General features: G+C 51.4%; 1 protein-coding gene across 1 annotated transcript in view; it reads left to right on the top strand.

Moving 5' to 3' along the window:
• Positions 1-12,420, top strand: part of DRD2 (dopamine receptor D2) — a 67,273-nt gene that overhangs the window by 52,634 nt on the left and 2,219 nt on the right. Inside the window, exons 3-7 of the mRNA XM_050758088.1 lie at positions 6,104-6,213; positions 7,234-7,370; positions 8,620-8,810; positions 9,769-9,855; positions 11,348-11,675. Coding sequence (XP_050614045.1) covers positions 6,104-6,213; positions 7,234-7,370; positions 8,620-8,810; positions 9,769-9,855; positions 11,348-11,675 — 853 coding nt within the window. The remainder of the gene's footprint in view (positions 1-6,103; positions 6,214-7,233; positions 7,371-8,619; positions 8,811-9,768; positions 9,856-11,347; positions 11,676-12,420) is intronic.

The raw sequence follows: 12,420 nt of genomic DNA, 5'->3' as shown, positions 1-12,420 counted from the left end.
TCCCCACTTCAGAAACGGGGCTGCTGCTCTATGCTCCCCATATCACCTCTCCTTCCCGCAGCTTATTCTGCGGCCCTGTCCAGGACCTCCAGGTAGAGGCTGCCATGGACTGTGCTGTAGCCCTTTTGTTAGGAAGAATTGCATAGTCACTCGTTTCTTGGCCCAGCTCTGCACCTCAAAATGGGGAGTAGGCAGCACAGTCTAGACCCTGTGCCTGATGCATTGCTGACACAGACCCAGTGAATACTCTTGGTAACCCTGGGAGTCCATGTTACTCTTCTCACTTTACAAAACAGGAAATAGGCTGGGCACAGTGGCTCACGCCTGTAATCCTAGCACTTTCGGAGGCCAAGGCAGGCAGATCATGAGGCCAGGAATTCAAGACCAGCCTGGCCAACATGGTGAAACCCCATCTCTACTAAAAATACAAAAATTAGCCAGGTGTGGTGGCACATGCCTGTAATCCCAGCTACTTGGGAGGCTGAGGCAGGAGAATTGCTTGAATCTGGGAGGTGGAGGTTGCAGTGAGCTGAGATTGCACCATCGCACTCCAGCCTGGGCGACAGAGTGAGACTCTGTCTCAAAAAAAAATAAAATTAAAATTTTAAAATTAAAATTTAAAAAATAGGAAATAGAGGTTTTGAAGAAGAAGTTGCCTTTCTTCACCCAGGTCACAGGGAGAAATGCTGTTGGAGAAATCCCAAAGCAGATATTCTTCTCCAGGAAGACACCTTCAGGGCCAGCAAGCAGATGTGGGAGCATTTAGGGATCATCAGTGGGCACAAGCTGGATCCTGCCGCTTTCTCTGCCCGGCTTTCTAGGGTGGCCTGTCCAAGGCTGAAGCAACCTGGGAGTCTGGGTGCATGGGAAGGCATGGGAGCAGGCATTTAGGAAAGTGCCGGTGCTCTGCCCACTGAACCGTTACCTTCCTGTCCCGAGCAGAAGAGGAATTGACCAGTGCCTCTGAGGCCATCCCCGCCTGAGAGGGAAGGGGTTGTTGAAAGAAAATGCCAAAACTTTGTAGGTTTAAACAGAGGAGACAGCTAGACGAGCAAGCTCAGGTGAGGAGGCGAGACTGGGGGAAAGTGGCTCACCTCCCTGTCCCCAGGCCCCCAAGGGGCTCGTGCGCTTACTGTTGTCACCACCACCCCGACCCCAAGGGAGCTCTGATCCGTCACCCCTTGGCTTCCTTTACTACAGCCAACACAGGCTGCAACTTCCAAAATGACCTAATTGGATATTAAGGAAGAACCAAAAGGAAACACAAATACAAAACCACATAAAAATATTCAGTTGACACAGGCCGGGAGTCCAGTTCCCCCTGGATCCATGTTTATGGGGGCCCCTAGACTCTGTCTATGCCTTCTTAATTCTTACACTTGATCCCCTCCTTCTTCTCTCTTCCAAAGGAGGTCCTAGATCTCAGACCATAGGGAAAAATGGCAGAGCAAACAACTTCTCTGTGCCTCAGTTTTCTCATCTGGAAAATGCAGATAATAGTATCGTACATCATAGCATTGTTGAGGATCAAATGAATTGATGTATGAAAAGTGATTAGAATGTACATGGCTCACAGTGAGCACTACGTAAATGTCAGCCATGGTGATGATGATTAAGAGGAAGATGACGATAGACATCCAGCACTGCTCCACATAGGGAGGACTCCTCGTTCCTCTTCACTGCCCCATGGGATAAAGAGGAAGGAGAGAGTACTCCCTATGTTCGCCCCAGGCAAGTAGGTACCCTCTTCCCAAAGGAATGTGTGTTCTGCCTGGGGCTCTGGGCATGGCTTCTGTTGGCTTCCAGACCCCCTGTCCCTACCCAGATACTTGGGTAGGGACAAATCCGTACGTGGGCTATAGGGAGTTCTCAGGAACCTGTAAGTCTTTCAAACAGATCCTTTAAACATGCTTGTTCACCTTATTTTAAAGGTGAAGCTGAGTGTGTCAGGGGAGGAGGGTGCAGAAGCCGTTTTCACAGGGCAGGGCTCAGACTCTCCCACAGCATCTCATCAAGCTAGAGCTGGGCACTGAGCCTTGTTTAATGGACATTATCTCAGAGAGTTGTTGTCCCTAGAGAATGTCCCAGGTGGCATGTTCTCACCCAGCACTTTGGGAGGCCGAGGTGGGCGGATCACAAGGTCAGGAGATCGAGACCATGGTGAAACCCCATGAAAAAATTAGCGTGTAGTCCTGTCAGTGCACCCTCACAACCATGCACTGTCCCCTCTTTAAGACATGTTCTTGTCATCCAGACTTTTTCCTCCTGTTCCATTTCCAGCAATGCCATGCCAGCGCCTGTCTGGCTTAGGACTAGGTGTGCATTATTTATCTTGCTCAGTGTACAAAAAGCACACTGGTTTTGGAGTAAGAGGACCAGGTTCAACTCCCAGCTCTACTCCTTTTATCTAGATGCTGTGGGAAGAGTTCCTGATGTCCACATGTGCCATTCCATGTCAGCCTCACAACCCTTTAAAGACGGGCTTCCTGTGCGCATTTATTTTCTAGATGAGAACAGGAGACTGAGAAGATGAACAAAGATCTCAGAGTTATTCATTCACTCAGTCAGCATTGACTGAGCACTCTGAGGTCTTACCCCAATCTTTGTGCAATGGGCTAAGGCACTGGCCTGTGGGGGATGCAGAAGTTGACAGGGCTCCTACAGCCCAGTCTGCTGCAGGTGACAGTGGAGCAGTCCCCATAGGAGGTGTGGGGCATGTGGCCCAGCATGGGGGTGTCAGGGAAGACTTTCAGGGAGAAGTGATGCTTTAGGAAAAATTACCCAGGAGAGGGAGGGAGACCCTTGCATTCTCAACAAAGCCACCCAGCAGGGAGAGGGAGTAGCTGGCTGGAGGTCTGGAGGAGAGGTGCTCATGTCATTTGCCTCTGAGGCTTACTGTCTGCATTCTAAGACATGAGCATCAAGTGGTTGGAACAGTGCCGACATATGATAAGTCCTTAGTATTATTATAGTTATTAGGACTTAGCTGAGCCAGCTCAGGGCCTATACTGCAGGTCTCAGCTTTATGTGAGCAAGAGCATTAAGAAATGATGCCTGGGTGCCTGGGGGTATGAAGAAAAGAGCCTTGGGTTCAACTAGCAAACCTGGGACCACTCCTTCCTCTGCTACTAAATCACCAAGTGATCTTGTTCTGTTTTCTTCTCTGACCCTCCCTAGTTTTGTGCACCCTTGAAATAATCATCTTTCCTTTTCACGCCTCATGCTTACCAACTACTTGTCACATAATTATCTCCTATTTTGATAAGCTAGATGGTTCCTTCCAGGACAGCTTAGTAGAGAGCATGGGATGTGATGCTTCAGATTCCAGCTCTGCTGCACACCTGCTGGGTGAACTTGGCCACGTTACATGGCCTCTCTGAGCGTAAGCTCCCTCACCTATGAATGGGATAAACAAGCCCTTCTTCTAAAAGTTTTAAGAACTGTACATGAGATAAAGTGCCATGCCCACAGTAGATGTTTTATGGACAGTGGCCACCAATGCATTTTCTTGAGTCTTTAGATTAGCAGCCCTAACTACTCTCCAAGGCAGCTTCCCCTGGGACCACAGAGGAAATCTCTTTGTTATTCTGGGCTCCGGAGAGGCCAGTACAAGTACAGATTTAAGATGCCCATGAAGGCAGGACTGTGTCTGAATTGCTCACGACTGTGTCCAGAAGCCTAGGATAGAGCCTGGCACACAGTAAGTTGCTCAATAAGTGTTTGTAGGAAAGAAGGATGGCAGAGAGGAGGGAAGGAGAGGAGGAAGACAGGGAGGAAGGCCCTGATATCTCAACCTACATCCCCAGGGACATGAAAGCGGCTCCCAAGTACCAGTCCTAGGAGGGCCTTCAAAGTGGGATGTAAACCAGGTGGCGCTGATTCCCTGCCCAGTGGTACCCTAAAGGTACACTCTGTTTATGCCAGGAGAGCCCTTTATGTGCCCTCCTGCCTCCACCCCCAAACTAGACATCCAGCTGTCAGCTCCTGCCCACCTGGTCAGCACAGCAGCACAGGGAGCCAGGAGAGGCCCTGGTACGGGGCCCCCATGTGAGCCCCTGGGAAGACAGGGCCACATGAGAGGCTGGCTGTGTTCTGGGGCAAGCTGCTGTTTCTACCACACAAGATGACAGCAGCTGCATTGCCCATCATTGAGCTTAAATGCCAGCGTTTGGTTGGATGACTAGGAGCAGAAGAGAGGGCAGTGATCAGAATGAGCAAGGTTATAATTAGCTCTGCTGCCGAGCTGCGCAGTGACACGCAGTCTGCCCTACTCCAGGCTGCGGGAGGGGGCTTTCCCGCTCCCCTCTGCTCCTATTGATAGAAGCCAAAGGTGCATCTCCCTGTCCTGACTCCATCCTCAGGGAACTGGGGCTGCTCCAAGCTTCCCGAGTGCTAGCGACAGTCTGCCATGTGTGCATGTGTGTGAATGGGTGGTATGAGGTGGGGGGGCGGTGTGTGTGCATGTGTGTGTGTGTGCCTGTGTGCATGTGTGTATGAGAAACGTGCTGCTGCCAGGAGCTAGACTCTCCATTTCCCATCCTACCAAGGACACAGCTCATCACAGCAACCCCTCTGCCCACCCCAGCCCACTCGGGCGTTCCTCGAGCACTAGCCCAGATCTGCCTTCTTTCATTCTCTGGGTATAAGAAGGAACAGAAATTTCTTCTCTGTTTCATGGAGAGTCTTCATCTTCACCATTATTCTTAACAGATAATTTTGGGGCCCCGACTCTGCCATGTACTGCGCCTACCACTGAAGGGCTGCCTGGCGCAGCCAGAGCCTGGGCCAGAGCAGGACCAGGAACTGGGCCCACAGGCCTTGGGGAAATCACTGCACTTTTCGGAGGCTCGGTTTCCTCATTGGTTCTCAGTTTCCTCATGGGCATTCTAAAATTTTACCTGGAATCTAATTTACAGAGGTATGGCTGAGCGACAGCACAGGGAAGCCAGTGCCATTGGGAAGAGTTTAACGTGATGCACAATATCCCTAGAAACCAGATTCTCGGCCTGCCATGTGGGATGCAGGGGGAAGCAGCAGGCTTGGGTAACGAGGCAGAATCAGGGGCGAGGGAAAGCCCAGGCCACAGCCCTGTTGGGGATCCCACAGGAAACTCAAGGCAGGGCAGATTAAACAGCCTAGGGGGCCGGGCACGGTGGCTCTCGCCTGTAATCCTAGCACTTCGGGAGGCCGAGGTGGGCCAATCATGAGGTCAGGAGATCGAGACCAACCTGGCTAACACAGTGAAACCCTGTCTCTACTAAAAATACACAAAATTAGCCAGGCGTGGTGGCAGGCGGCTGTAGTCCCAGCTACTCAGGAGGCTGAGGCAGGAGGATGGCGTGAACCTGGGAGGCGGAGATGGCAGTGAGCGGAGATCGCGCCACTGCACTCCAGCCTAGGCGACAGAGCGAGACTCCATCTCAAAAAAAAAAAAAAGAAAAAAGCAACCTAGGGTTGGTTGGCTAGTCTCAATCATCCTGGCAGGCTTTAGGCCACAGGGGTGATCTCTAGTTGTCTCTCTGGTACCTGAGATAATTTGAGACAAAGGAAATATTGGCTTGATGTGTGTGTGAGTTGGAGAAACAGGGTGGCTGGCTTGCATTTGAGAGGCATCCTTCCAAGTCAGTCACTTTCTGTCTTCAGGAATTAACTAGCTCTGGGACGGTAAGTCTCTCTGTGGGTCTGCGAGGCTCCGAAGTGCCAGCATATCATGAATGGAGAAAATAGAAAAATATAGTCAACATAGGTGTCTCTGTGATGAATGGATGCCAAATACACAAATACAGAATCTAAGAAAACACATAGGGTTAACAAAGGTTGCAGAGATTAAGGTTGAAAGTTGAGGCCCTCCGTATAAGTTGGCTGTCTTTCTTCTAGCACAGTAATTGGCATTAAGTGGTCTTACGTATCTGGGAAAAGATGAGCCAGGGGCAAGGGCCTCAGACACCCAGGGGCATCATGCCCCATACCCCAGCTGGATGCCCACAAGACTCACAGCTATCTCCTGAGTCTGTGGCCTCATCGGCTCCAGGAGTACCAGGCTACAGGACCTAAGCTAATCTCCCCCTCCTGCTGTTCATCCATTATGTTGCTTTATCCCCAGGTGGTAGGTGAGTGGAAATTCAGCAGGATTCACTGTGACATCTTCGTCACTCTGGACGTCATGATGTGCACGGCAAGCATTCTGAACTTGTGTGCCATCAGCATCGACAGGTGAGCCCAGCCAGGGTGGAAGAGGTTGCTCTGGCCACTCACCATTCCCTCTGCCCCAGCTTTTCTCAAAGCCAGTCTGTGTCTGGTGTCTGTGGTGCTGTGCAGCTGGCTGTGTGCATGTGGGTCCGTGTGTTTGTGTGTATGGGTGTGCATGTGTGTATGTTTGGCTAGGAGAGCACACGCTCCCTAAAGAGAAGCCATCTATGGGCAGTGGTGCTGCCAAGCATACTCAGACAGCGACTGGTATAAAAGGGAAAGACTGTGATTCTGATGGAAGCCCTAGCTCTATCACATCTTACTCATGTGACCTTGGGCAGATCATGGACATTTTCGGAGCTCTCAGTTCCATTTTCTAGAAACCTACACTGATGACACCTGCGGCCCAGAGCTACAGTATCTGGTTATGCATTTTATGTCCTTGGCATATAGCCAAGAGTCCCAGGCCATGCACACCTTGCTAAGCCGCATCCTTGGAGCCTTCCACTAATTTGCACACATATGACCCTACCTCCCTCACAGCATTCTTGGAAGATGAAATAAGTTAATGAATGAGAAGTGCTGGGTAAACAAATGTGATGAAGGATTGTAAACAAATGACACTGTTAATTCCTACTAAGGCTTAAATCTTGCTCTGAGGGGCCTGGCTAACAATTTATCAACAAACATTTCCACCTTTCATGGGCTCAGCACAAGTGCAGTGGGTACAGTTTCAAAGGTGCAAATATCCACGCCATGGTTCTTTGAAAAGCCTGAAATCCGAGTGGGGCTATTTAGAATAACAGATATGAGCCAAGAGTAAACAATAGCTCACCAGTAATTAAGTGTTTGGGCTTTGCCAACTGTCCTCGCCATCTTTGTTTGGGGACAGGAGGGAGGGTTGAGTTAGCATCTCAGGCAAGCTTCATAGAGGTGTGTCAACTTTTTAGCCCCAAGGAGTGAGGGTGCCTCTGGTGTGTGCATGTTGTGGAGTGAGGGGTCCCTGGGCCTGCACCTCAGATTCAGGGTCCCCCACCCTTGCAGGTACACAGCTGTGGCCATGCCCATGCTGTATAATACGCGCTACAGCTCCAAGCGCCGGGTCACCGTCATGATCGCCATCGTCTGGGTCCTGTCCTTCACCATCTCCTGTCCACTCCTCTTCGGACTCAACAACGCAGGTACATTCTGCTTTTGTTTGCCTGGGGCTCAGCTGGCCCTGGGCCCCTGCTCTCTCAAAGGGCCCTGAGGGAGCAGAGTCCCTGGCACAGATATGGGTGGAGGACCAATGGGGGCCTATTGCCACCCTGGACTGAGTCCAGGCTACGTGTCCTGGGCCAAGCCCAATTCAAGAATTGTCCTAGGTTGGCAGAGAGGAAACTGTGGTCCAGGACCACAGCGGAGTTCAATGAGGTGTGGGGATAATGGTTCAGGGGGATGACTGGGAATTTTCAACTTTGGTTATTAAGTTGAAGAGGCAAGACATGCTTCACAAACTGCATGTGTATGTATGTGCACACGCACACGGGATGGGGGAGGCTTGCTGGGCTTCCATCTGCCCCTGACAATGGTATTTTTGTAATGAAGTTGCAGCCCTCAGGGCCCGCTAAACCCAGGCCAGGCCTGAGTCCCCTGGAGCAGGAAAGCTAGAAGCGAATAGGAGGTGAGCTGACCGCGTGCCCATTTCTGTGGGAGGCAGAGTTAGGAGTGTCTCAGACAGAGAGAACAAAAAGCCCCCGACAGCGTGGAACTTCCTCTCATCAGGGAGGCAAGAGCGATGGCAGGTGTGCACCTCTGGAGATCGTAACAACATAGGATACAGTGAAGCCTTGAAAATGTGTGGTTCAGTATCTATTATAAGCATCACAGGAATTCTAAGTGGGAATAGCGCTAAACATACTTGGATTAATGCAGGAAGGCTCTGAGATAGAGGACAGGCCTGTGGTAGACCTGGAGTGCACACAAACATATGAAACACAGGAACACAAGTGAGTTCAACAAACAGAGCCAAGTTATCTTGCTGCAAGCATTAAAAGGTGGCTGACCTCTCCCAAGACACAGGTCAGACTAAGATGATGGTTTGCCCTTTTAAGTTTTTTTGTGTCATTCCTTCTGGATACTCCAGCTTCACTTTTTATGCCCAGACATGGCAAAACTAATGACCAAGTAATGAGGGAATAGTAATGGAAAGACTTGGGAGCAGTCCATCATCATAGCTTAGGTTTTTGCTCACAACATGTTTTTAATACTCTGGTTTCTGCTGTGCATTTATATGTATCTAAGATGACCAGGCAACCTTAAACATCTAGTCGCATTCATATTCTCTGTAAAATCGCTCCTCAGTTCTGGAAGGACATGAATGGGTTCTTGTGGAATTATGACCCAGTGGGCCCGCTGACTCCCTGCCCGCCTGGGCTCTCCCTCCCCCAGACCAGAACGAGTGCATCATTGCCAACCCGGCCTTCGTGGTCTACTCCTCCATCGTCTCCTTCTACGTGCCCTTCATCGTCACCCTGCTGGTCTACATCAAGATCTACATTGTCCTCCGCAGACGCCGCAAGCGAGTCAACACGAAGCGCAGCAGCCGAGCCTTCAGGTCCCACCTGAGGGCTCCACTAAAGGTCTCAAGACACCCCCCCACCAACTCCAAGTGACCCCACCTAACCATTACCAAGAGGGTTCATCCTATGCTCAGGTGGGGGCTTGGGACACCTCAGCAAGGGTTAGGTCTAGGCTAAAGGAACTCCCAGGAGCTGGGGAAGGGCAGATTTTGAAGGCATGGACCTCAGCGGAGCAATCTGAGTCTCCAGGAGAGGGAGGCAGGGTCCATGACACTCAACAACAGGGAGAAGTCTTTGGTTGGAGATCTTTGTGACTGAAGGTGGCAACTCTTGCTTGGTACCCCCGTGGGCTCCTCTCTTCCTCTTTTCTGGTTTCTCTGTCTCATTTTAGCGCCCTCTGACTCCTCCATCCTCTTTCCTTTACCTTCCGTACTCTCTGTCCTCCCCTCCAAACACACATCCCTTTTCCTGACTTTCTCTCCACTATGCCTCTCCTCTGCTGCTCTTTCATTTTCCCCCTGATGTCTTGTGAATTCTCCCCTTCACTCAGTCCTTCACAAGGAAGACAGTGTGTGGGCACAGAAGGAACAAGAGCTCTTGGGTTAGACACATCGGGTTCAGATCCTGTCACTGCCACTTTTTTTGCTGAGTGACCTTAGGCAAGTTGCTTAACTTCTCTGAGCCTGTTTCCTCATCCGTTAAATGGGAATCAAAATACCAGCCCCACAGGGTGGTCTTGAGGATTCCATGTGAGAAGGGATGTGAGTGTGCCTAGCACAGTGCCAGGCCCTTAGCAGGTGCTCCGTAAAAAACAAGGTCCTTGTGTCCCTCGTCCTACCTACCACTGTTTGTCTCATTCCAGCCTTCTCCCTTGCCCCAGCTGCCTCCTCTGGCCCCCACCCTACTGATCTCTGAGCCCTTCTGCCCAGTCTGAGTTCCATGGACTGCTGCACTTTGGGTTTCTCTCCCCCGCCATCCCCACCACCTTGTGTGACCCATGTGCTGGCTCACTCCACAGGGCAACTGTACTCACCCCGAGGACATGAAACTCTGCACCGTTATCATGAAGTCTAATGGGAGTTTCCCAGTGAACAGGCGGAGAGTGGTAAGTGCTCAGGCCAGGGACCCAGAGCCAGGTCTTTCTGTCCCTAAGGAAGCCCACTGGCCATGGTTCTGAGACCTCAGAAGCTGGCCAATGGGAGAAGCACCCCCAGAAACCCCCACCTTGCTTCAGCTGAAGGCAGACTCACTGTGCACACCTCCAAGCAGGCATGGAGTGAGACACCTTGGTTCTGCAAGGCATGGATGTGTACAAGAAAACAGTTGGCCATACCAACATAATAAAAATGATAATAATGGCTATTCGCATTTCTCAAACATCTACCATATCCCTATTATCTCATCAAATCCTCACCTCGACCCCGGGAGGTAAGTCTCTTTGATCGAACCGATCTTCAGTTGACAGAAGAGGAAACAGGCTCAGAGAGATTAGGCAACTCACCCATCTCAAGAGTTGGTGACACTAAGCCCAGACCTGTGTGACTCTGAAATCCACACCTGTGTTCTTTCCACTGACATGAGCTGCCTTATGGATGGGCAGGTTCTGGGGGAGGACGGAATAGAGCAACTGCAGGGACTGGTGGTGCAGCAGTCTGTGTACATAGAGCCCTCAGGTGCAGAAGCACAGCAGACCCCCGCCTCTGCCAGGTGGTAGCTGTACCAGGATGCAAGCAGCAGGCATTCCATCCTCCAGAGGGATGGAGAACAGGGCCAGAGAACCCACAGAGGGCCGCATACAAAATCCAGGTCAGGTGTCCTGCCTTCACCTGCACTGCAAGGACAGGACTCTAAGAAGCTGTTTATGAGGCAGATGCCAAAACAGAGCCTCAGAGTCAGGACCAAGGCAGCAGCCCAGTTATGCCACCTGGGCACATAGTGAAGCTGCACTTCAGAAGTTCAGACTAATACCTCCAAGGCCTCAAACAGGAGAACCTACAGAAGAACCCAGGAGGTCATGAGTGGATCCATGCCAGGGCCCTCTAGGTCACCCCGGCAGGGAAGATGTGAGGCCCCGGGGGTCAGCCCTTTGGCACCTGGATCAGTCTATCCAGAAGAATATGGAGCCCATGTGTGTGTGCAGGTGCAGATACCCATGAAGTGGGGGCACTGGGCCCCTTGTTTGACAGGGAGAACAGGGGTGGCTGCCCTCTTTGCAGTTGGAACATGAGTTTCTGGAGGCAGGGTCAAACATCATCAGCTCTTGGCCCCAGCAGCCAGTGCAGCACCTGGCACTTTGCTAACAGTAAGTGTTGCTCAGGCCATAAGAGATAAGTCCCTGGTACTCAGCCCCGGCAGAACAGAGGTTGGGTATTATGGCTGCTTGAGGATTGCCATGGGAAAAAGGACAGGGTCAATCCTGCCAGGGCTGCCATGGGTCCTGGGTCCCATGACTCAGTGACATCCTTGCTTCCCTGGCAGGGTGACCCTGTGGTGTCTGCAGGAGTCTTCAGAGGGGGAAAGGGAGGGGCCAGTGAGATGGGAGGCTGATGCCTGGAAACTGGTCCGGCTTTACCCAGAGCCCTCTGCCTCTGGTGCAGGAGGCTGCCCGGCGAGCCCAGGAGCTGGAGATGGAGATGCTCTCCAGCACCAGCCCACCCGAGAGGACCCGGTACAGCCCCATCCCGCCCAGCCACCACCAGCTGACTCTCCCCGACCCGTCCCACCACGGTCTCCACAGCACTCCTGACAGCCCCGCCAAACCAGAGAAGAACGGGCATGCCAAAAACCACCCCAAGATTGCCAAGATCTTTGAGATCCAGACCATGCCCAATGGCAAAACCCGGACCTCCCTCAAGACCATGAGCCGTAGGAAGCTCTCCCAGCAGAAGGAGAAGAAAGCCACTCAGATGCTCGCCATTGTTCTCGGTGAGTCGGCCCTGGCTGCTGGCCACAGCCCCGTCTGCGAAAGGTCCCATTCCCTGCCATGTCCTTCCTAACCATGGCTGCAGGATCATGGGGCTAGCGTTTCCTCAGGCACAGGCCAAGCCCATTGACATACAGACAGCCCTATTAGGTATGTTCTGTACTTGTGCTCACTTTACAGATGGGCAAACAGAGGTTTAGAATGGTTATAAAACCTGACCAAGAGGACCGGCGGTTTGAACTCAGGCAGTCTGACTCCAGAGTCTGGGAATTTGATCAGTCTATTATGCTGGCACCAGAACTTCATGTGTCTGTGTGCCCAGGAAAGTCACTTTCTCTCTCTAGATTCCCCATCTCTAGAGTAGGTTACTTCTCAGGGTTGTCGTGACAATCCGTTGGTGAAAGCATTTTCTAAGCTACAAAGCACTATCCATATGTAAGTGTCATTATTACGGTTTTTATTACTATTGCTCTTGTTGAGGAATTGGGAAATTCAGTTCACTTCCCTCAAGCAAGATTCCATGGGACCAGAGCTGTGAAAAATAAAAGGGATGTTGGGGAGTGGCCCCCAATCTAAATGAAAAGCAGCCCTGTCCACAAAGCAGGATTTTTCAACAGAAGTCTAGAAAACCACGTGGTAAAGGTCAAAACCCAAAAGGTGGACTGATATGGGTGGCTGGGAAAAGGAGGGACCCCTGTGACTCTGTCTTCCAGGAAGCACCTGAATCCCCTTTGACTGCCTGATGAT

Source organism: Macaca thibetana, chromosome 14 (assembly GCF_024542745.1).
Source record: "Macaca thibetana thibetana isolate TM-01 chromosome 14, ASM2454274v1, whole genome shotgun sequence".
Taxonomy (NCBI): domain Eukaryota; kingdom Metazoa; phylum Chordata; class Mammalia; order Primates; family Cercopithecidae; genus Macaca; species Macaca thibetana.
The sequence above is the reverse complement of the archived record's forward strand: the minus strand, read 5'-3'. Positions and strand labels throughout refer to the sequence as shown.